This window comes from Marmota monax, unplaced genomic scaffold, assembly GCF_021218885.2.
Source record: "Marmota monax isolate L192 unplaced genomic scaffold, Marmota_monax_Labrador192_F-V1.1 WCK01_AAM20220418_F8-fsc00105, whole genome shotgun sequence".
In the NCBI taxonomy this organism is placed as follows: Eukaryota; Metazoa; Chordata; class Mammalia; order Rodentia; family Sciuridae; genus Marmota; species Marmota monax.
The window spans coordinates 4,672,769-4,697,839 of NW_026692947.1; the positions used below are offsets into that span (position 1 = coordinate 4,672,769).

Consider the following 25,071-nt stretch of genomic DNA (forward strand, 5'->3'; position numbering starts at 1 on the left):
ATACTGTTAAGTCTGAGTACTAAGTATTTGGTTTAAATATATTATTATTTTTTTTTAATTTATTTTTTATGTGATGCTGAGGATCGAGCCAGGGCCTCACACATGCTAGGCAAGGGCTCCACCACTGAGCCCCAGCCCCCAAGCCCTCGGTTTAAATATATTATGAAATATATGAGATATTATTTTTCCATACTTAATAAAGTCTCAGTTTTCTCTTTCTCTTTTTCTCTGTTTTTTTTTTTGTTGTCATTATGATATTTGAATGAAAATTCAGTTTGTCTCATTGTACTTGAAGGAGTTATAGCTCAACCTGTTGATGGTTTGACATGTTAAACAGGTTAGATACTATCTTACTTTATCAATATAGACAGGTACCTTTCTCTCAGATACTGTCTTGGTATCTTAGCACTGTTTTTGCTAAGCACTTAGTATTCCACATTACTGCCATTTGTGCCTTCCCTTTGGTTTTCCCTCTGAGTTACTAACAATGAATTATATCACTTATAAGTAAATGTTCTTTTTAATGTTATTTTAAAAAGAGTTAATATTATATTTTATTCCTTTTTTGGTTTATATATCACCTTTCCAGTTTTGCATCATTTGTATCATAAAATAAAAATTTCATGGGAGATTTATGCAAGCAGTTGAGATGTTACAAAAGGAAATTTAAGCAAAACAAATTAAACCTTTTCCTAAATGATTTCTTTGAATCACTGATAATTATCTAATTATGCCCAAACCAGAACAAAACAAACTACAGAATTTTTCTGATTAAAATATAAAAAAATAGACCTAATTAAATAGAAAAAGAGTATTTCTTTTAAAATGAAAGTTGATTTTTGCTAGGCACTGTTGCATATGCCTATAATCCCAGGAGGCTGAGGCAGGATGAGCAGAAGTTCAGTGGCAGCCTCAGCAACTTAGCTAGATCCGGTTTCAAATTTAAAAAATAAAAAGAGCTGGGGATGTACTCAGTAGTAGAGCACCCCTGGTATCGATCTCTGTGATAAAAAAAAAAGTAAGTTGATTTCTTTCCTAGTTCACATTTTGGTCAAGAGATAGAATTGCATCTATTAAATGAATTATTAAAGTCTCCATGACATCGAGTTAGAGAACTAGGGTTTCATGCTCAGCAGGACAAATCAGCAATATATCCCTTATAATGTAAATTGTGAGTTGTGCTTTTTATCCTTTTTGTTTTAAAGCATTATATGAAGCCTAGGTATGTTTTGTTTAATTTTGCATAAGTATAATGAATAATGAATAGGATGGTATTTTAAAGTTCTATAAGGAGTTTTGTTTTGATACAAATGAGTGTAACTTAGAGTATGATTGTGGCACAGGCAAAACTGAAACATCAAAATTGAAAATATATTGGATTAGTAGATAAATAGTTACTTTATATTAATTATTTGTATGTATAGTCTTGGTATTTTTCTTGGAAACTTTACATAGAAAATGTTATTTTGTGAAGAAATGTAAAGAATTTATGAAACTTAAAGTTGAAAGTCAAAATGGATTTTTCTTGCTTTGATCTTTATATTATTTTATGCTTTTTTGAATGATCAGTTTTCTGTAGAAATTAAAATGAATTTTACCACTATTATGGAAGCTTCATGATATCTTTTTAAAGTTTGATTTTTTAAAGTATGTATATATTCATTTCTAAATATAGAGTAAAGATAACTGCCTAAGCCAGTTCTATTTGCATGGCATAAATAATCATTAATCTGAGACAAACTAAACTATGTATTTTTTTAATGAAATATTATAACTTTGTACCCCTTTTAATTTATAGTATGGTTTTAGAAATTCATATAGAGGATCATATGTTTAATTATATTAGTTATTCTTTATTGAACATTATTAATGATTCTCAGTCTTATTGTTCTATAGAATATCTTTAGTTTAAAAATTCTTAACTTTTCAAATGTGGCATATAATATAAGAATGTACTATTAATGTTGGGTTTTTATGTGTTATTCTAAAATTAATTTTAAAATATTTTGAAAAGTATCTTTAATAAAAAAATTTATTTCAGTTATAATTTATGTACTTATTTTGAGAAAGTCGAATCAGTTGCTATCTTTTAACCTAGGTGAAAGTTAAGCAGTAAAATATTTGTTCATAATATATGTAGTAAGCTATGTAACTTTGGTCACATAGCTATCTCTTATTTTTTATATGCAAGTTGGCATTAAGGAGCAATATTGCTTGGTGTTTGAGATCATGGACTCTGGAGTCAGAATGTCTGGGTTCATAGCTATGTGTTCTACTATGTGACCTTGCACAAGTTAATTACTCTTTGAACCTCAACTTACTAATCTGAATTCTTAGATGATACTTATCTATCATAAAATTGTTTTGAACACTATATTTTAAAATGAAAGAGAGTATAAGAGTACCTGGCAAATGTGAAACAAAGAAATTAACAGTTAACGGTTTGAGTTCAGGACTCAGTGTGCCTGACAAGTTCAAATCCAGATTCTGTCACAGAATAATCATATTAAGATCTTGAAAATTATACTCAGTCTTTCAGTTTCGATATCTGTATCAAATTGGATTGTAGTGAGAATTAAATGAGGTAATGCTTGTAAAATAACAGTTGCCTATAAAAAATAAGCATTCTTTATGTGTTAGATATTATTAAAAGTTGTTAATAGTTTGTCTTGGTTTTGTTGTAGAGCACATTAAAATTTTGCAAGTTTGGATTATGAGGGAAAAGTACACTAATGAATTTTGAGTTATTGACTACATTCATCAAATTTAATCTTCAAATGTGTATTAACCTAAACCAGTTATTGACTGCATCTTTTTAAATAGAGATTTAAAAGGCCATTCTTAGGAGGTGAGAGGCATTTTCAAATAGATTTACTTGCCTACACTGGATAATCTAAAAGGTTTGAAAAGGTTTATATATAGATAAATTAACCATATTAGAAGTACTTATGCAGAATGGCTCTGTAAGCAGATTCATAGTATAAATAACTATGAATAAATAAATGAAATTCCATCTTACATGAATGAAAATGTATTTTTTTAATTAGTGAGGTCTAATTGTAATTTAGTTTTTTGTTGATAATGTGCAGCATTCACATCTTTGATCTTATTGTATCTTCTATCGTAGTCCTATGCAATAGAAGTGAGATTTAGCAAATCTTTTTGTACTCAGAACTATTACTGGCCATCTTCTGGTATTATGTTATTTAAAATAATGTTATTTTAGCCCAGCAATGATGATAATAGAAATTTGACGATTTTTAATATTTTCTGTTCAACATGCTATTTAATTGTTTGTTTATAGCAGTATCACTATTTAAAATCATAAATACATATTTTATATGAATGGAAAATTGACAAGTGATAGCTTCAGAGTGAGTTGTATGAGTAGTATATTTACAACAGGCTATTGTACATTTTCCTTTTCCTAGTGGGAAAAGCTTTTTTTTAAAAAATCTAAAAATTTATAATATTTATAAAGGCCACTACCTACGTTTGTTGGTTTGGCTTTATTTAGTGAGTAAAGTTTTTCACATGGAATTAGAGGAGCAAAAGGGAAAAATCCCAAATGTTTTATAACTAAGCTGACCTTAACCAGGACACCATACTTATATTTTCCTCTGAAATACTCTGTTGATGTTTCTAATGTAACTTGTTAAAAGCTAAACTAATAATTTACCTCTCTTCTTTTAATTCATTCTTTCCCCCATGCCCTAAACCATATATCTTTTCTCTAATTTTTTTTATGTTTGTTAGTGGCATTACCATTTACTCCATCACTCAAACTGGGAACTGTAATTATCCTTATTGCTTCCTAATCCTAATTAAATTGGGTCATTATCAATTTTCCTTAAACAAGGTCTAGAATTCATTTCTTTTCTTGGCCACTGTTGCTACCATTTAGTTGAAGAACTGGTCACACCTTTCCATATTCACCCCCTATCATTTTCCAGTTTTATGAGTGTTTTATCAACATGGTTTTATAAGGCAAACCTGTAACCATGTTGTTCCTTAAGTATAAAATCTTTAGGATGATAATCAAGGTTCTTAAACAGTTTGGAGCTTGCTTTCATTTTCAGTCATAGCTCCTAGAATATATTCTTTATCTTTCCTGAATACTCATTCACTAATTCATTTATTCATTTATTTACATGTCTGTATGTCAGCTATGTGATGCTGTGCTAGGTGTGTTGAGGACACAGACATAAATAAGACAGTCATGATTGTTGTTCATTAGTGCTTATAGAATTGCCATTTCCATTATTTCTGCTTTTATGCTTTGTTATCTGTCCTTTTACTATTTATTGAGTTTATATTAGTCTTTTTTTTTTTTTTAAATCAAATGTATCTCCTTTCTAAGTCATTTTGTGACTTTTCCAGATGGTGGTGTTTGTGTTCCAGTAATAATTTATACTTGTACCTTTATTATAGTCCTTACTATATTATATTATATTATATTATATTATATTATATTATATTTACTTGTTTACAGTTTATTCTTCCCACTAGGTTGAATTTTTTAAAAAAACAAACAGGAAGGAGGAAAACAGAGTAACACAGAAATTTGCGGGTTGAGTAACACAGAAATGCAGTTTCAGGTCAGGGATAGGAAAAGACAAGAACGCAAGAGAAGAAAAACAAGAGAGGCAGGATGAGTCGTAGTTGAAAACAGACACCAGAGCCACACAGGGTTTGAATTCTGACTCTCCACTTATTAGCAGGGCACGTGGTTTCATATCTCTGTATCTCAGTTTATAATGGGGATGTTAATAGGATCTTTGTGAAGATTAAGTGAATTAATATTTGTAAAGTGCTTAAAATGATGAACAACACATAGTATATGCTATATGTGTTTGTTATTTTTACTAGCAGTAACTTGCTTTATTAATATAAGCAAGGTTTTGTCATTTAGTTTTTGAAGGATGCAAGATTTTAAAGCTGCATAATATCTCATCTTGTGTGGCTAGTTAAGGGCAGTATATTTCTGAGTGTATTTTGGGCCTGGGCTAAGAAGAAAACTCCTATATGTATTTGCTGCTTACATTATAATATCAAAGTTATTCTTTTACCTCTTAATGCCATATTCTGTCCTGTTTCTGAAACTATGAGAAATGCTAATGATAATTCATCCGTTTTCCTTTTTACCTCATCCTTCAAGCTTGATGCACACCACTGTTTTCATGTCATACCTTAATATGCTGAGAACAAGGCAGGCAGGGATGATGTTTGGGTCAAACTTCTTAGTTGTAGTAATGACCTGTGTCTCAGTGCCAACCTGATAAACAGCTGGCAGTTCTACCATTCCTGATTACCTCTTCCCTAAGAGATTAAAGCCCTTATCACTGACCAGTCAGTGACTTCATTATTAACAAATAAATTAAATGCTGATTGCCATGGTACATCTGTTTTTAGTAATACTTGGAGGAGATAACATGTTGAATACTTTTTGAGTGATGGAGAAAGAAGGAGTAGGTTGTGGTTTGTAGGGGATATTTGGGTCTTGACATTCCTTCCTAATACTTTTTGGTACTAGAGATTCAAAAATTTAGTTCCTATTTGGCTCTAAATGACCAGTGTAGTGACTAGAGTGAAGTTGAAAGGAAAGAGAGATGGCTGGGGGTTGGAGAAGTTGCAGGAGAGTTTTATCTGTTCTTACTCTACAAAATCTCCCCAAGTGGTTTCATGTATTCTTTTGACCAAATTCTTTTGAGAATCTTGGTAGTTATCAGAGCAATTTCATTCTGTTTCTGGAATATACAGTGATCTCTTGTCTCTAGAACATCACACATGTTCTTCCTTTTGCCTGAAATGTTAACTAATTCTTATTGGTTCTTAAAATATAATCATGGAGGTCACAACTTTGAGAAAAGCTTACTTGGTCCTTCAACACTGGATGTAGTTCTCAGGGTTTTTATTCTTCTCCAATTTTAACCTTTATTATGCTGCATTGTAACTGTTTTTTACCAGATTGTTCCAGAAAAGCAGAGAGATGTGTAAATAACTATGCATGGTGTATGGCTGATGCTCCAAAAATATTTGTTGGTTGAGTGAATGAATGTGATATGGGAAAGAGAAGTGTTGGCTATTCAAGGCAAGGGGAAGAGGCTAAACAAAAAAAGGAGTGTGGTAGTTAATATTGCCAATTCTAAGGCAATATTGTGGATCCCCTTTGACTAAAGTATATATTGAAAAGGAAGCAAGAACTTTAAATAATAATATGTTCTCAAGAATTTGATAATTCTTGTACATAAGAAATAATTTTTATTGATTCTTGTTAAAAATTTTGTAATACTCTTCTGTGGATTAAACATTTGCTAACTGCCTATTTTGTAGACTCTTGTTTTTCTTTTAAAATTGTTTCATCATAATTTATAGAGAAACTTTTAGAAAATTTGAATGAGTGCTGTTGATTGTATTTAACAGCTGTCATTAAACTTCGGGCTTTTCTTATAAACTATTTTAAACTATGATGATTTAAAGATATAGTTGAAATAAGGCACTAATCTAACTTATGTATGAGGGTTTCCTTTTTATTTGTAGCTTAAAGAAAAATAAATGCTTACAGCTGTGACTTTTTTTTCTCTTAGTATCTCCAGAGGCAGTTGGATTTTTGTCAGCTGTTGGGGTGTTTATTATCTTGATGCTGCTCCTTTTTCTCTATATTAATAAGAAGTTCTGTTTTGAAAATGTTGGCGGGTTTCCAGATCTTGGTTCAGGATACAACACAAGGAAGAATTCACAAGACAAAATGTGTAAGTATCATATTACTTCTTTTCTTTTTATCTGTATTCTTTATTTATTTTAATACATACAATAAGAAAATTGGCTTTGACATATAGTAAACTTATATTTGAACCTCTTCCTTGTGAAAAATTAATAAATTATGTTCAGACATCGTCTGTTGGCCATGAATTGCTAAGTTATTACATAAGATGAATTGTCTACTATCACAAAATAACATTTTTATTTTTCATTTATAATATATGCTTTTAGAAGAAGGAGATATCTGATTACTTTATATAGCTCAAATACATTGTCACATAGATTTCCAGAGACCTTTCTCCCCATACCCCCAGAAAGTTTTTGATACTAGTCACACTTTTTCTTTACCTGCAGTATAATTTTCAGCTGCTGGATAATTTTATTGCTTGGAGGAGGTGATTTTTTCCTACTAATTTAATGTATAGATAAATTCTGATTATAAAAAGCAGTGTTCACTCCCTCCCTTGGCACTATAGGCATTATATTACTTAATATTTACATATTGGGGAAGGCAGTTTATGATATTGTTCTTTATCTTTTGCAAAGCTTTTTTACAGGGTTTTTCTTTTGCTTCTTTATTAAGGAAGAATTTTTTAATTTTCAATTTCCAAAGATAAAGGATAAAATTATTAATTGAGAAGAGTTTCCATGAGTGCCTGGCGTGGTGGTGCACGCCTATAATCCCAGCTAGTGGAGTGGGGAAGCTGAGGCAGGAGGATCCCATGTTCAAGGCCAACCTCAGAAACTTAGTGAGGCCCTAAGCAACTTAGTAAGACCCTATCTCAAAATGAAATAGGACTGGGGATATGGATCAGTGGTTAAGTGCCCCTGGTTTTTTAATCCACATTACCAAAAAAAAAAAAAAAAAGTTTTGATGAGTAATAGCTTTGATGAGTAATAGCAGAGAAGCCTTGCCTTTCTTGTCTGTGTACATATGTTGGAGACATGCTTTTTTTTTTTTTTCAACTTTGACTAAAGTGGTGATAACCTCTACTTATAAAAGTCTATTAATTATTAAATTATAGTTTGTGAATTTTGTGTTAGAAATGGTCATACTTCATGTGGTTTTGACTTGGTTAATTTCAGTGTTTCTTATACTTCCTGCTTTTTTTTTTTTTGGTACTGATGATGAACCCAGGGGTGCTTTACTACTGAGCTATATTCCTACCTCTTTTTATCTTTTGTTTTAAGACAGGGCCTCATTAAGTTGCTAAGACTGGCCTTAAACTTGCAGTCCTCCTGCCTCAGCCTGCTAAGTTGCCGGGTGACAGGCAAGCACTCCCAAGCCTAGCTCAGTCCTGCTTTTTGATCATTTGTATGAATGCATTGGTTAAAGATATTTCTTTTAGTGTCTGTTGGTCATTCTCTTGTTCAGCATTTCTGATTTTTCTTTGGTCAAATAAACCCTCTTTATCCCCATGAAAATTATTAAGGACCCTGAAGAGCTTTTATTTATGTAGGTTATATATATTAATGTGGGCCATATTAGAAGTTAAAACTTATAAAGTTTAAAAATATATTTTGTCAATTAAAAAACTAACAAGGCTATTGCATGTAATTTAAATAACATTCTTAATATTTTTTAAAAAATTATGTATTTTCTAAAACCAAAAAAAAAGTATAGAAAAAAAGAGTGAGAATTTTTTTTTTTTAATTTTTACATTTTCTTGCAAAACAAAGAAATTTATTATAACTGGCATAATGGGAGACAGCTGAATTCTGGTATCTGCTTCTACATTCAATCTGTTATATAGTCTCTGGAAAACCCCACTGTGAACCTGTAAGCAAATTAGAGTAGAAAAGTTAAATATTCCCTTACTGTTAATATAACAAGTTTGACCTTGAGGAGCTGAGGTGTCAGGGACTTTCTTAATTTTTTTGAGTCCTGTTTTTTCTTTTATTTATTAAATAGGAAGAATATTTATCAGATAGAGTTGTTATAAAATCAAATAAAATAAAATTTTCAAGTTATAATACTTTGCATGTGCCACTCAACAGATATCCACACCTGCTCTCTCATTCTTACCTCTGTGCAAAATTGTTAATGTATTTTCCCCATAATATTTTTTATTTGAAATGATGTTGGTAGTTTGTTAGTAGGGTACTTCCCTTATGTAGACTATTAATAAATAAACTGAAAGTACATAATAAAAATCCTTTTTATATTCTTCTTTCAGGTATAGAATAAAAACCAATAGTGTTTGAGGGGAAAATATTATCTTGCTGCTGTTGTGATAGCTATGGAGTAGGAAAAAAATGTCATTACATTTAAAGCAAGTGGTTTGATTTGTTTTTGAAGAGTCTTTACATCAACATATTTCTACCAATGCTTTATGAATTTACAGAAAAATTAAAAGGCACTGTATGAAATACTAATTGAGCTAAGGAGTAGCAACATTTAAGTATTAAATCCAAGTTCCAAAGTAGCTGATATTTTGAGAAGAGAAAATTCTATTGTTGTACCTTTTAGGAACAAGGAATTAGAAAATGGCATTTTTCAAAAATTTTCAACAGAATCTGCGGGGAGTGTCCTCCCTGGTGGACACAATCAGTAGTGCTGTAGAAGACTTGACCACTGCTGTTGGGGAGGTCAGCTATGCTTTAACTGACTCAGTTGCTGAGCAGGTAACAAGTATGATAAATGGCTTTCGCCCTGAAGAGGAAATTTCAGCCACAGAAGAAACTGTGAATACTTCTGAGTCAAAAAATACCATGTTACCAGAAGTCTCCAACAACACTGCTTGTCAGAAAACACGGTCCAATTTAGAGCACAGAGCAAAGGAAATAAATTGTAATAATACTTTTGCTTCTCAAGAGCAAGGAATGCATGAAGAAAGATCATTTAAACACACTAATGATAGGCCACAGACTCTTTCAGAGTATCAAGAAACTGGTAATGGTAGTGATTCTTCTTTGAAAGGCTACATGAAAAACGATGGGATCTCAGTTATGAAGCAGAATACAAAAGCTGGATCTACTTGTCATGGACTTGAAAGTATTGACAGATGTAAAAAAATTGGATTAGGAATCTCCGATGATGATAAGAATGATTTAAGGGAGGTAAGATATCAAGAAATGAAAGAAAATGAGAATACCACCAATGGAATAAGCATACTGTATGAAAAAAAGAAATATATTGTTACAGATAATCATAAAAGAGAAGAATATGCTAAATTTCAATATGCGTTTTTGGGACGAGATCAAGAGAAAATTGGGCATTTCAATAAAAGTGAACATCTTATTGATTTAGGGCATTCTGATCATTCAGAGGAAGCTGAAAAACATATTAAAGGTAAAGAATTCAAAGGGAATGAATGTTCTCCAAAAGATATTTTGACAAGCAATAGACAGAAACCTACTATGAAAGAAGATATGTATCCAGCATCATCAACTAATTCTAAAAATAAGTTTTATGGAAAAATCAATCAACAAATAAACCTAACAAAATACCACAAAATGAAAGGAGACATTAAAACAAAGAAAAATGAAGCCAATTCTTCCAAGAAAGGAACAGCAAAGAGTAAAGTTGAAAAATATTCTAAGATAGTACCAGAAAAAGGTGAGGTCTCCTAATGTTGGTTTCAGTGATTAAATTTCCTCCTGAGTTTTTGTTTTTGATTAGGAAAACAATATCCAAATTTCTTAACTTTCCTGTCTGTACCTGTGTATCTAATTAAAAAATTTCTTGAATCTTCTTACTGGGAAATATTTAAAAGTCTTTTTAAAAAATAATCATTTCAGGAGCCTTTGTGTTATTGGTATACCACAAAGTATGGCTGCTGATTCCTACATCATTTGGCCATATTTTCTCCCCTTGATACTGACATTGAACCCAGTGGCACTCCCATCACTTAGACACATCCCCAGTGCTTTTTATTTTTTATTTTGAGACAGTTTCTCCCTAAGTTGCCTAGGCTAGTCTTGATCTTGGTTCCTCTTGTCTCAGCCTCCTGAATTGCTGAGATTGTAAGCACCCAGCTATTTTTTCCTTATTTTCTTTTTTTCTAGGGATTAAACCCAGGCCCTTGTATGTGAACTGTATCCCCTGCCCCCTAACTTTTCTTAATGGCCATTTGTTTTACAACCAGAAACTCCATGGTTTTCTTCAGGAAAGTGTATACTTTAGTCAGTTTATTTGGTATCCTCTACTTGTATTTTAAAATTTTAAGTGTTTAACTCATAAGTCCTTTATACAGCATTGTTCTTCAAATCTGCCCTAGTAAGAATCTAAATAAAATATTTTCTATTTTTCCTTGAGAGCAGATCTTATTTTATTGAATAACATGCTTCAGGATATGTATTTATTCATTTAGCCATACTTTAAAAATTTTATGACTACTTAGTTCAGAATGAGTATACATGAACAATAAATTATTATTCATAAGTTCTTTATATTGAATTAAAATTCTTTGTAAACATTTATAGTTTTCCACCATAGTATTTGTGAAATTTTCAAAACGTCATTGCAGTTTATACTGTACTAACTGCAATATGCTTCTGATAATCCTTAGTCATTTTCATTTATTGCTGGTCTTATCACAAGACTAAAAATACGCTGATTTTTATGAAATATGCATCTGGAATTTTCTGTAAATTCACTTTCTTATAAAATAATGGTCTATTCTTATAGTAGTTTTTGAATGTGAGATTCAGTAGTTTTTGGCAATTCTGGTTTAGTAGCCTTATTATTCAAAGTAGCAAAAATAAATAAAATAAACAAAGTAAAATATTTTACATAATATTTTATTCAGAAAATAACAATATGATAAACATCAGTAATGAATCCATTACACATAGAAAAACAAGGTTTTTAATTTTGTTTTGCTTTGTTTTCATTAGAAAGCATGTTGTTACCTAAAGAAACCAAATATCCCTCGAGTCTTCCTGAGTATAGTTAGTACTAAACTTAAACATGTTGTATTCCAAAAATCATTTTGAGAGTATTTTGACCCACAGATTAATCCTATCTTTAGCCACACTATAATATTACTAATACCTGTGTTTTAGGTCTTGGCATAGGAGTTATAAGATACAGAATAAAGAGGAAGAGTTTCCTTTTTTACTTCTGAATATAAGGCTACTTCAAGTAGCATTTTATAATAGATGAAGTTTGATTACAGAGTAAGTGCCTTCACAGGGCTTCAGTCCTCCTGCTGCCTTAAACCCACCACTGTAGTATCTTCAAAGTGCCCACAACTGTGAACAGGGAGTCAGAAGGCTGTGGTTCTAGACCAGCTCTGCCATCTTCTTGGCACTGTTCAGTAGGACTTTCAGTGGTAAAGTTCTGCATGTTGGCAGAACTTTATTATTATTATTCATTATATTACCCATTAGCTATATGTGGCTATGAGCCCTTGAAATGTGGCTGATAGTATAGAAACTGGGATTTAAAAATTTGTTTAATTTTAATTAATTTAAATTTAAATAGTCACATGAGACTATTGTCTACACAATGAGTAATACGTTTTATGAAATCATGAACTATTCTAACTGCTGCTAGTGATTTTAAAAATAATATAAAATTTATATCTCTTGAAAATTTTGTTTGAAATTTAGGTATATTTAAGTAAAAAATTTTCTAGTAATACCACTTTTCACAGATAATAAATGTTAGCAGTTTAGTATATATCTTTCCAGACATAGATTGAATGTCTGTGTACATGTATTGCATGAAGGAATATATAGAATGTATGTGCATCTGTGTGTGTGTGTGTGTATGTGATATGATAGGAATATAACCATACCTTGTACCTCTTTTCTCTTAACATGATGTTCTAATTATTGTCTGTGAGTACTTATAAATTTACCACTTTACTTCTAAGACTGTATAGTAAATATATCATTGTATAAACACATTATAATTTATTAACCAAGGCCCAGTGATGGACATTTTGGTTATATATTATTTTGTTTTTCTTCTGCTATTAAACATAATGTTGTGACTTGTCTCATATTATATCTTTGTTCACCTATCAGTTTTATTTGGCTGAATTCTCAGAAATGGACTTGGCAAATTCCTAGAAATGAATCAAAGACACTTGGCAGATTTAAGAATTAGATATGTTTTGCCAACTTGTTCTCTAGAATCCCAGAGGCTTGGGAGTCTGAGGCAGAAGGATCTCTAATTCAAAGCCAGCCTCCCCAACATCAAGGTGCTAAGCAACTCAGTGAGACCCTGTCTCTAAATAAAATACAAAAAAGGGCTGGGAATATGGCTCAGTGGTTGAGTGCTTCTGAGTTCAATCCCCAGTACCAAAAAAAAAAAATTGTACCAGTTATAATTCCACCAATAATTATGTCTGCCCATTTCTGTTTCACTGATAGTACTGAGCATTGCCAGTTTTGAAATTATTGTCCAAAATGAAAATAAAAAATGTATCTTATTAACTATTTGAATCAGATCTATATATACTGACAGCAACCATAACTTCATTTGTTTGTTACCTGATCCTTTTAAAAGGTTTGTAAAATGGCAAACACTATAATTTCCTTTATATGTCTCAAGATTGAAAAATTCCTGGAACTAAGATTATTTAAAGAATTAGAATACTCAAATTGATTTTTTTCCATTAAAACATAAAAATCTAAAGCTTAGATGTCTTACATGAAAAATTATATTTCTCTAAAGCTGAAAATTCAGGGATTCGGGGTGTGTACATGTATGTTTGTGTATGCACCTATAAAACACTATGCTTTAAAGGGCAGTTTAAGAGATTTTCAAGGATTTCAATAATTTCAAGGATTATCTCTTAATTGATTTCATCTATATGCTGACATGTATATGTGTGTCACACACATATGGATGTAAAACTAGCAAATTTGTAATGTTATATTGCATTAAAATGATCATTTCCTCTTCCTGTCATTCCAAATAGATAATTCCTACATGGACAAAGATGAGCATGGTTCATCCTCTGAAAGTGAAGATGAAGCACTGGGTAAATATCATGAGGCCTTATCCAGAACACATAATTCTAGACTACAGTTGGTAGATTCTAGACAAAAGAACTACGCTTGGGAAACAAGACAAAAATATAGTCCTTTATCTGCAGAGTATGATGGATATAGTAGTGAAGCATCAATAGACGAAGGTAAGACAGTTTATTTTGTTGTTTTTTTTTTTAAATGACACACTATTATCTTAGATTCTTTTTTACATCGAAAATTGTAAGCATAAGTGGTTGTACAGTAAACAAGAAGAGGACATCAGAGTCACCTTTGTGAGAATATAATTTATTCAAATCATTGGGCTCAAGCTATAAATCAAAACTAGTACTGAAACACCAAAAAGTAAAACACCGAATAATATAAGTAATATTTAGATTGTAGCTCTCATTTCACAATGAACATATATACCTAACATGCATGATATAGAAGAAATGAATGTGATGTTCTCGTGGGTGGAATCAGTTCTCATATACTGTTACAGAAGCTTATAGTATCTACATATCTCACAGTGTTGAATATGACTCCAGTATGTTAATGTCAGCTTTTTCATTCGGTATGCCCCTGAATATCAGCCAAATGCTTCACATGGTTTGCAGCAGAAAAAACCGTGATCTGTTCTGTGCAGAAGGAAAAGGTATTCTGAGATGAATTTTTTGAGGGCTGATACTATATTACATGATGCTTTAAAAGCAATTTAAGGGATTTTGAAGGATTTCAATAATTTTAAGGACTATTTTGTCTCTAATTGATTTCATTTTATGTGCTGACCTGGAATTTAAAACACAATCTTTTTATATCTTTCTGTAATATAAATAAAAAGGTTTTGCCATTAATTAAAATATTTCCACATTAAAAATACATTGTTCACTTGCTTGAACGTATGATGGATTATATGACTCCTTCTAGCAATTAAAGTCTTACCCAAGAGTATAAATTGTCAAAGGGGCCGGGTCATCAATTTTTGTTTTTGGCTTCCTACTAACTGAAAATTGGTATGCCTCAATTTTGTTTCTGCTAATACATAGATATAATAAATTAACCAAGTACAAAATGATTATTATATAGAAGGTTTATTAAGAGACACAAAGGAAGAAATAAAAAGTATCAGATATAACTAAATAATACAAAGCAGTAAATCCAGTCCCCAGTTTATGTATACCACTGGCACATGAATAATAGAGCAGAAAGAATGGATTTTAAAATCTGACCTTTGTAGACATTCTGGCTGTCTTTTAACATATTAGCTAGGAAACCTATCATCAATTTTTTAGGTGTTTCATTGGGTCTAAAACATGGTTAACACCAATCTGGTAGGATTGTCTCATGAGTATCAATTGATATATGTAGAACAGTTTTTAGTTAGCTTACCTACTAGGTACCAGACACTATCAGTCAGTGTAATTGAAGATGGGGATAGTGAAAGCACAGTGATGGTGACGGTAGTGAGTAGTCATGAGAAAGGCTTGAGTTTGGGGTCTGTGACCCTAGATACTTTCCTTTCTGTAGATGCAGTTAAGGATTTTTTTTTCCCTTACTCCTTCTTGCCCCTCACACTCTGTTCCCTGCTGTCTTGATTTTATTTCGCCATAGTCCTATTATTCTGACATGGCTCTGGAACTGGTACACTTGTCTGAGAGTCACTTCATTTCATTTTCCCTAGATATTTAGTACCTAACCTGAACTCCTACAAATTTCTACTTGAAATTGTTTGACAAAACACTCAGAGTATATTAATTTTAAGTATTCTCAAATTAGATTCACTAATTTAAAAACATTTATTGAAAACTTTTTATTATGCTAGATATTGTATATATAAAGATAAATATAAAACAAGCTTGTGTCTCACAAAAAGTCTACAAATTGGAGGAGGAAATCCAGTTATGCAGCCACATGAACAAAGTAATGTAGAAATATGGTGGAGGAAACTTTGGGAGGTGGGGATGAAGTCTAGGTGAACTGGACTTGGGTGACAACTGTATAAACAGCTACAGAATAGTGTTCTTATGAAATCATGAAAACAAAATGTATTTCAGGGCCTCTAACTTAGTATCTGTGTGGAGAAGCAGCAGGTAATAGGGCTGACTGCTCCACTCAGTAGTTTGAATATTGTCTTATATAAACTAAGCCAGTGTTCTGGCAGTCTGGAAGACTGGAAGATTTTTAGGTAGGACTCTATGGCACTTTCAGATCAATGCTTTTAGGGAACATTATTTAACTACTATAACAGAAGAATTGGAAGGAAGAACAAGAGGAGGCAGAAGGCACCTCTTTCGCTAGTAAAAATGTAAATAGTGCTTACATTTTTACTAGCGAAAATTTAGGGATGAAACATACATAGCTGTAGGGATGGAGTCAGTATATCTTGGTGAATAATTAAATGTGTACAGTGAGTGAAGAATCAAGATATTTAGGCCAGATGCGGTGGTGCATGTCTGTAATCCCAGCAGCTTGGGAGGTTGAGACAGGAGGATTATGAGTTCAAAGCTAGCCTCAGCAATTTAGCAAGGCCTTAAGTAACTCAGCAAGGCCCTGTCTCCAAATAAAATTTTAAAAAAGGGCTGGTGATGTGGCTCAGTGGTTAAGTGCCTCTGGGTTCAATCCCCAGTACCAAAAAAAAAAAAAAAAAAAAAAAGAATCAAGAAATTTAATTCAGAGTATTAGAGAAGTAAGTTTATGGGAGAAGATACTTAGTTTTGGCCATGTTCAGTTTGATGTGCCTGTGAATTATCCAGATGGAAATATCTTTTTAAAAATGCTGTCATTGGGATTTAAGATGGGAAGGGAACCAAGTGTTAATGTAAGATAATAACAGACTGGGAGAATAGTTTGTATATCCTAGGTTATTTATTTATTTGGTACCAAGGACACACAATCACTGAGTCCCATCCCCAGCTCTATTTTGTATTTTATTTAGAGACAGGGTCTCACTGAATTGCTTAGAGCCTCACTTTTGCTGAGGCTGGCTTTGAACTGGAGATCCTTTGAGCTTCAGCTTCCCGAGCTGCTGGGATTACAGGCATGCACCACCATGCCTGGTTTATCATCGGTTATTGCTTATTGAAAGATCAAAGCCCAAAACAGGCTCAGTGGAGTTGGAGAGGAATAGAAAGGCATATTTCAGAGTTCAGAAGGTGAAGTAGTTTCAAATGAGAGTACATATGAACACACAGACAAGGATGCAGAAGTACTACAAAGTGCTAGAAGATTTTAGGGAGGGAAGTGAAATAACATTCATTGGGGAAAAAATGAAGGATCCTCAGAGAGAAAATGGTATTTGGCTTCAGCTTTTAAGAATGGGGAGAAAATTGGTGAGAAGACTAAGTCTAGATATTTAAGATAGACAGACTTTTATAAATTCCAAGGTATAAAGTGGTAAAATGTAGTGAATATGGGAACAAAGAAAAGTTCACTTGACTCAAACAGGGGTATAAATGCATATAGTGTATATATGAGAGAATAGGAGACAAATGGGAAAGGGAAATGAGGGCTGAAACCTGGTGTGCCTTCCTGACTAAGAAGATTGGGTTGAATCTGTTCTGCAGTGAGAAGTTACTGAATGTTTTTCAACAAGAAACATGATCAGGGATGTGCTTTAGAAAGATTAATTTAGCAGCAAAAAGGCTATAGGAAAAGATATTAATTAAGTGGGTCTTTGGAGTAGTCTGTATGGAAAATGATAAAAATTTTAATTATAGTAGTGGCAATAGGAGGATGGAACAGAAATTAAGGTAATAGAATTTATAGAGTTAAGGAACTAAATATATTTTGCATATTAGAAAAAAAGAAGATGCTAGTTTCCTTCAAATATGATTAGGAGAATAATGATGTCATTAATATAGATGTGAAACCTGGAGAGGGATCCATTCTTTGTTGGAAGTGGGGAGTAAGTAGGAGATATGATATATAGTTGTTTTGTATATGTGGTAAGGCAGGATGTTTAAGTAATTGGAAATGGTTATTGAGTTTGCAATCATGAAAGGAGTAAGGGAGAAAGATTCTCAGATTATATATATTTAGTCATAGAAATCATAAGAGTGGCCTAAATGAAGGGAGAGATTATGGAGAAGAAATATCACATAAAGAAACAGAAGAGACAGTAAAAGAGATACAGAAGAGAATCAGGAGAATGTTTATTTTATTATCCATAGAAGGAGAGACTTAAGGAGGGTGGAGAGACTGGCAATTTTGAGAATGCAAGTAAGCCTGCATTTCCAATAGAAGTTGATCAATAACTTTCAATATAAGTTTCAATAGGATAGAGTAATAAAGAAGTGAGATTGACTGTTGTTAAGGGAAGAATACTTGATAAAAAAGTGTACATTTGCTGCCTACATTTTCTTATCAACTACTCGCCGTACCAACTTTAAGGAAGAGAAGTACGTTAAAGGGGTTTATAAACCAACTTTTTGCCTTTTCTCTCCCACCTGCCCATAATTACCCTCTTCTGGTATGTATTTGGGGAGGATGGGAATACACATTCTGCTCTACTAGGTGTTTGCACACCTGCAGAGCTGCCTCTTTGGAAACTGCTCACTGCATGACTGATTGCAAAAGGCTCCTGGGAACAGTTTTCTGGGTAGGATGTGGTTCATTTTCCCAAGGCACAAGTAAAGACATGAAGAGAGTTTGCTATTCTTCTCCTTAGTGCTCTGTACCCTTTTTTTTTCTGCATTCTATTGTTACCTACATTTATGAAGATTAGACTCGACTACCATGGGTTGAGGTGATAACCAAAGAGAATTATAAGGTTAAAGAAAAACTGTTTTAAAATGTACATCTTTCATGTGACATAGTACTACCTCATTAATGCTAATAAAGAACCTTCAGTCCAGTATTCAGCACCCTAATTCCAGTACAGAACCTTTGGAACAGCCAATATTGGAAGTAAATATGCTAGTCTTGGATTAGGAAGGGTCTGAATAGGGACTCTGAGAGACCAGTACAGGAGAACTTTAACCAGGTAGTAAAAACTACCATTTATTCAGCTCCTACTATGTGCCTGTATGTATGCATTGTTATATTTAGTCTTCTCTACAATTCATTATGGTAGGTAAGATTATCTATCCCCCTTTTACAGCCGTGAGGAAATTTTAGGTGGGTCAGATAATTTTTAAACTCAGAATCTCATAGCAAGTTATTAAGAACTATACTTGTTAGGTCCAGTACAAAATTCATATTATTTGGCTTCTGCTATTTTAATATCTCCCTAAATTTACTTCATTAAGATGATCCCTCTCAGTTTTTTTTTTAATATTATAAATCTGAAATCCAGATAGTCAGAAAAAAGCAACAAAAAATGTGATGGCATACTTGTTGATTTTGTTTTCTCCTCTAGGTGGCCATATTAATCTTTTATTTTTATTTTTGGAAACTACAGAAAAGAATGGTATCTTCAAGTATATTTTGTAGGAAAAAATAAACATTACAATAATTTATTTAACTCTTTGTTCACAATTTTATTTTTACTGTGTCATTCTTAATTAAAGATATTTTATTATTAATGTATCTTATTTTAAAATGGTCAGTCCTTGAGCCTCTCTTGCTCGTCCAACTCAGCTCTACTTTTGTTACTTTTACCTTCACCTTCAGTAAATCTGTACTTTGCCTGTTAACAAAAAAACAAAACCAAAAAGAATAGTATATAGTTTGCTGATATTTAAATTGATGAGCTAGACCAGCCTTTGAAGTTTCATTCATGCTAATTAATACTTTCCATTTTCATATTAGAATTCTATTTAAGATAAATAGAATTATAAAGATCATATTTAGTGTAAAATTATTGGAATGTCTTTATGTTATTTATAGCTTTTCATTCTTAATTCACCTTAGAGATACCAAGCTGTATCTATATATTATAGAAAGCAATATTATTACAACTGTGTTATTTAAAGTTAATTTAAAATACTATTAAAAATAATTTCCAGCATCGCTGTGTCTTAGAGATATACAAGTTCTATACACATCCCTGTCATTCTTTTCCCTTATGGTTACATCAGAAGCTTCATGCAATTAATTTTGATTTTATCTTAAAATTAGGGTCACTAAAACATAGTTCTTTATTTCTTTTAAAATTATTCTTTTATTGCTTAAAATTAGAGCCATAAATCAGTTTTTGTTTCCTTAAAAATTATATTTTAAAAACAATGTAATATTTAGGGCTGGGGCTGTAGCTCAGTGGTAGAGCACTTACGTAGCATGTGTGAAGCACTGGGTTAGATCCTCAGCACCACATAAAAAAATAAATACATAAAATAAAGGTATTGTGTCCATCACAACTAAAAATTATTTTAAAAATAATTATTTAATATTTAATAGAAATGGTTTTATGCTTATGTTTTCTTTAAGAATTTTTAAACTAATTTATAAATTAGCTTGTTCTAATTTCTGTAGTTTCTTTGTGAAGAGGGTATTCTGTCTGTATTTTCCAGAATTTTTTGATATAAATTTAGTGACTTAGAATAGAGAGAATTAAATTTATTATATGATTTATTTAGATATTTGGAACACTTTTTCTTTGATTTCAGTTTCTTGTTGATGAATGTTTCTTTTTGAAGTATTCTTTCTTGTGTGTAAATATTTTTTAAATAGGACCAATTCGAAGGGTAATTGATCTTGAAGACTTTTGTTAGCATTTGGAGATCTTTTTATATAATGATCTATTTCTCCCAATACTATTGAATTTTTATCTTAAAAAATTAATTTTACTTTGAATTTTTATTGTAAAATATATATCCATAAAACCATTCTGATAATTTAAAAAAATATATACAGTTTAGCGGTATTATAGTACATTCACATTGCATACAGCCATTGCCATCTCCAGGACTTTTTCATAATCCTAAATTGAAACTGAAATCATTAAAAAAAAAATCTGCATTGTCCTCTCCCCAGCCCCTGATAACCAATATTCTACTTCTCCATGAATGGGATTACTCTAGGTACTACATTTAAGTGGAATAGCACTATATTTATCCTCTTATGTCTGGTTTATTTTACTCAGCATGATGTCTTTAAGGTTCATTTTATGTTGTAGCAATGTATCATAATTTCATTTCTTCTTCTTTCTCCATTTTTTAAAGTTGTGGTAAAATATAAATAGCATAATGTACTTTTGTAGTTGTTTTTAGCAGTGTTAAATACATACTCTTTGTGCATCTTCAGACCTCTTCATCTTGCAGATCTTAACCATATATCCATTAAACAGTAATTCCCTATTCCCCCATTCCTTAACTCCTAGAAACCAGCATTTTTTCCCCTGTCTTTATGATTTGGCTTCTTTATCTCATATAGGTGAAATCATACACTATTTGTCTTTGTGATTGACTTGTTTTACTTAGCACATTGCACTGAAGTTTCATTCATATTGTAGCATGTGTCAGAATTTATTTCCTAAAAAGTAAGGCTAAATAATATTCTGTTGGATGTATGTACCACTTTGGTTATTCATTCATATGTCAAGAGATACTGATATTACTTCTACATTTTAGTAATTGTGAATAATGCCCCTCAATGTAGAAGTATAAATATTTTGGGGGGACCAAGCTTTGAGTTGATTTGAATAAATACCCAGAAGTGAAGTAGGTAGGGTTTTAGTTAGCTTTCTTGTTACTGTGACCAGAAGACTTGACAAGAATAATTATAGGAGGAAAAGTTTATTTTAGGGATCATGGTTTCAGAGGTCTTAGTCCATAGATACCTGACTGCATTCATTAGGGCCCAAGGTAAGGGAGGACAACATTGTGCAAGAATTTAGTGGAGGTAGCTCAGTTCATCACACGAGGAAGAGGAGGGAGGGAGAACACAAAATATAAACTCCAAAGGCATGCCCCCAGAGACCCACCTTTTCCAGCCACAGCCTACCTGCCTATAGTTACCATCCACTTATAGCTACCAGGGGATTAATATTACTGTTAGGTTAAAACTCTCATAGCCCAATCATTTCACCTCTAAACTTTTTTTTGTATTGTTCCACACATGAGCTTTTGGAGGACACTTCACATCTAAATCATAACATTCTGCCCATGTCCCCACCCCCAAGCTCATGCCCATATCACAGTGCAAAATATATTTAGTCCATTTCCAAGAGTCTCCATAGTCTTAACAGTTCTAGGATTGCCAAAAGTCCAAGTACAAAATCTTCTGTGAGATTCTTTGCAAACTCTCAGCATGAGCACCTATAAAAACCAAAAGCAAATTATATGCATTCAATATTTAAAGGTACAGAGTAAACATTTTCATTCTAAAAGGAAGAAATAATGGGCATAGAAACAAGGAATGAGACCAAAGCAAGACCAAAATCCAGTTGGCAAACAAGTCCTATAGTGTCATATCCAGCATTTGGGGCACATGGCATTCTGATGTTCTCTCTAGAGGGCTTATATAACTCTGCCCCATGGCTTTGCTAGTTACAGCCCATGTGGCCTCTTTCTGCTTCCTGCTACTATGTGCTGAGCTGCTTTCCTCCACTGCACTCCTCTGCCACAATTCTGCCTCACCTCAAGTCCCGAGGAAGGGAGCCAGCTGTCAATGGATTGAGAAACCATGAGTGTCCAAATAACCTTTTCTCTTTAAAATTGTTCTTCTCAGCTTTTTTGGTCACAGGAGTGAAAAAACTTACTAAAACAGGTAGATGATATGGTAATTCTTCATTTTTTGAGGAACTACCATACTATTTTCTACAGTGACATAACCATTTTACTTCCAGTAGTGCACAAAGGTTTTAATTTATATACAGCCTGAACAACACTTTTTATTTGCAGCTTTTTTGATAATAGCTATCCTACAAGGTGTGAGATGGTATCTCATTATAGTTTTGACTTACATTTCACTAATGATGAAGTGATGTGGAACAATTTTTCACGTACGTCTTTTCATGACATATTGGCCATGCATGTATCTTCTCTGGAATAATTCTATTCATATCCTTTACTTGTTTTTGAATCAGGTTGTTTCTTTGTTGAGTTTTTAGGAATTATTTAAATTCTCTTCATAAGGAATATTAAATCCTTATCAAGAGTTTGTAAATATTTTCTTTCTATGGGTTGCATTTGTACTTTATTGGTAGTGTTATTTGATGCACAAAATGTTTTACTTTCTATGAAGCCTGGTTTATCTGTTCTTTCTCTTTCATTATCTGAACTTTTCATGTCATATCTAAGAATTACAAATCCAATGTTGTGAAGCTTTTCCTGTTTTTTCTTCTGAGAGTTTCATGGTTTTACATCTTATATTTAGGACATGATCCAGTTTGAGTTAATTTGTTATATAAGAGTGCAACTTTATTCTTTTGGATTCTTTCACCATTTGTTGAAAAGATTCTTCCTCCCATTGAATGATATTGTCATACTTGTCAAAATTATTTGAACATGTTTTTGAGGGTTTATTTCTGAAGTCTTTATTCCATTAGTCTGTATGTTTGAATTTACTTTGGTATTACTCTGCCTTGATAACTAATATGGTTTGAAATCAAGAAGTATTATACATTCCACTTTCATTTTTATTTTTTTCAAATTGAGGGCCTTTGAGATTTTAATTAATTAATTATTTTGATTAGGTATATATGACTGCAGAATGAATTTTGATTCATTGTACACAATTGCAGAACAACTTTTTATTTCTCTGGTTGTACATGATGTAGCGCTGTACCATATGTGCAGTCATATATGTAACTAGGGTAATGATGTTCATCTCATTCCACCATCTTTCTGCCCCCTACCCCTTCCCCATCACTCCCTCCCCTTTGTCCAATAAAAGTTCTTCCTTTTTTCCATGCTCCTCTCCCCTCCCCATTATGTCTCAGCATCCACTTATCAGAGAGAACATTAGGCCTTTGGTTTTTTTGGGATTGGCTTACTTCGCTTAGCATGATATTCTCCAACTCATCCATTTACCTACAAATGTGTATTTTAAGGTGAATTTTTCTATTTATACAAAAAGCATTATTGGCAGTTTATAGAAATTGTATTAAATCTGTAGAGTGCTTTGGGTTTCATTTTCACCTTATATTAAATCTAATCCATAAACATGGTATGTCTTTACATTTAGTTGTTTTAAATTTCTTTTGGCAAAATTTTGGTGAGTAGACGTGGGATTATTCTTCTTCATAGCCATCCTTCTCCTCTTTCTACTCTTTCTTTTTGAAGTGCTGGGGATTGAACCCAGGACCTCCTAAATGCTGGACAAGCACTCTACCACTGAGCAACATTCATAGCTCTCTTTTGGAAAAGTTTTGTAGTTTTCACTCTTAAGTTTTTCACCTCCTTAGTTAAATTAATTCCCAAGTATTTTATTCTTTTTGCTATTATTGTGAATAGAATTACTTAATTTCCTTTTTAGGTTTTTTATCATTGGTGTATAGAAATGCAACTGAGTTTTTGAGTGTTGATTTTGCATACTCCTTTGTATACCACTTTGTTACTGAATTAGTTTTTTAGTTCTAGTGTGTGTGTGTGTGTGTGTGTGTGTGTGTATACTCTAGGGTTTTTTATGATAAGATCATATCATTGTGAACAAAGATAATTTTATATCTTCCTTTCCAATTTGGGTACCTTTTTTTTCCTTTTGCTTAATTACTCTAGTCAGCAATTCCAGTATTCTGTTGAATAGAAGTGACAAAGTGGTTGTCTTTGCCATTTTCCTTATCTAAGCTTTTAATCTTTCATCAGCTGAATATGGTGTTTTCTGTGCCTTTTTCACAGGTAGCTTTTTTTTTATGTTGAGATACTTTTCTGCTGTTCTTCAGTTAGCTGCTTTTATCATGAATGGGTGCTGGATTTTGTTCAGTGCCTTTTTTGCATCAATTGATGTGGTTTATTATCTGTTAATGTGGTTTATTATATTGATTGAATTTTGTATATTGAATCATCTTTATATTCTAGGAATAAATCCCACTTGGTCATGGAGTAAAATCCTTTTAATATGCTACTAAATTCAGCTTGCTGGTACTTTGTTGAGGATTTTGGCATCAACATTACAAGGAGTATTAGTCTGTACTTTCCTTGTGGTATTTTTGTCTGGCTTTGATATCAAGATAATGCTGGCCTCACAGAATGAATTTGGGAATGTTTCCTCTTTAGTTTTTTTTTTTTTTTTTAAAGTTTGAGAATTATTAGTGTTAAATCCTTAAATATTTGGTAGAATACACTGGTGAAACCATCATTTCTAAGGCTTTTTGGTTTTGGAAGATTTTTGTTTACTCTTTTATTCAGTGCCCTTACTTATTTTAAGTCTTCAGGTTTTTCTCTTTCTTAGTAGATTTTGTGGTGCTAGGAATTGGAGATGGGACAATAATTCCCAGGACAGGCAGGGTCATGAAATCTACTTTTATTTTAGGCTTATTTATAGTATTTATTAGTATAAATA

The 25,071-nt window shown here is 32.2% G+C and overlaps 1 protein-coding gene across 7 annotated transcripts in view; it reads left to right on the forward strand.

Annotated features, from left to right (window-relative positions):
* The window catches only part of Syt14 (synaptotagmin 14), a 257,494-nt gene that overhangs the window by 70,427 nt on the left and 161,996 nt on the right, over window positions 1–25,071 (forward strand). For 3 of the 7 annotated variants that reach the window (XM_058581952.1, XM_058581951.1, XM_058581953.1), the window contains 2 exons: window positions 6,588–6,752; window positions 13,638–13,853. In XM_058581952.1, coding sequence (XP_058437935.1) covers window positions 6,588–6,752; window positions 13,638–13,853 — 381 coding nt within the window. Of the gene's footprint in view, window positions 1–6,587; window positions 6,753–8,939; window positions 10,322–13,637; window positions 13,854–25,071 lie in introns of those variants that run through there. The other 4 variants (XM_058581949.1, XM_046452281.2, XM_058581950.1 and 1 more) reach the window with 3 other exon arrangements.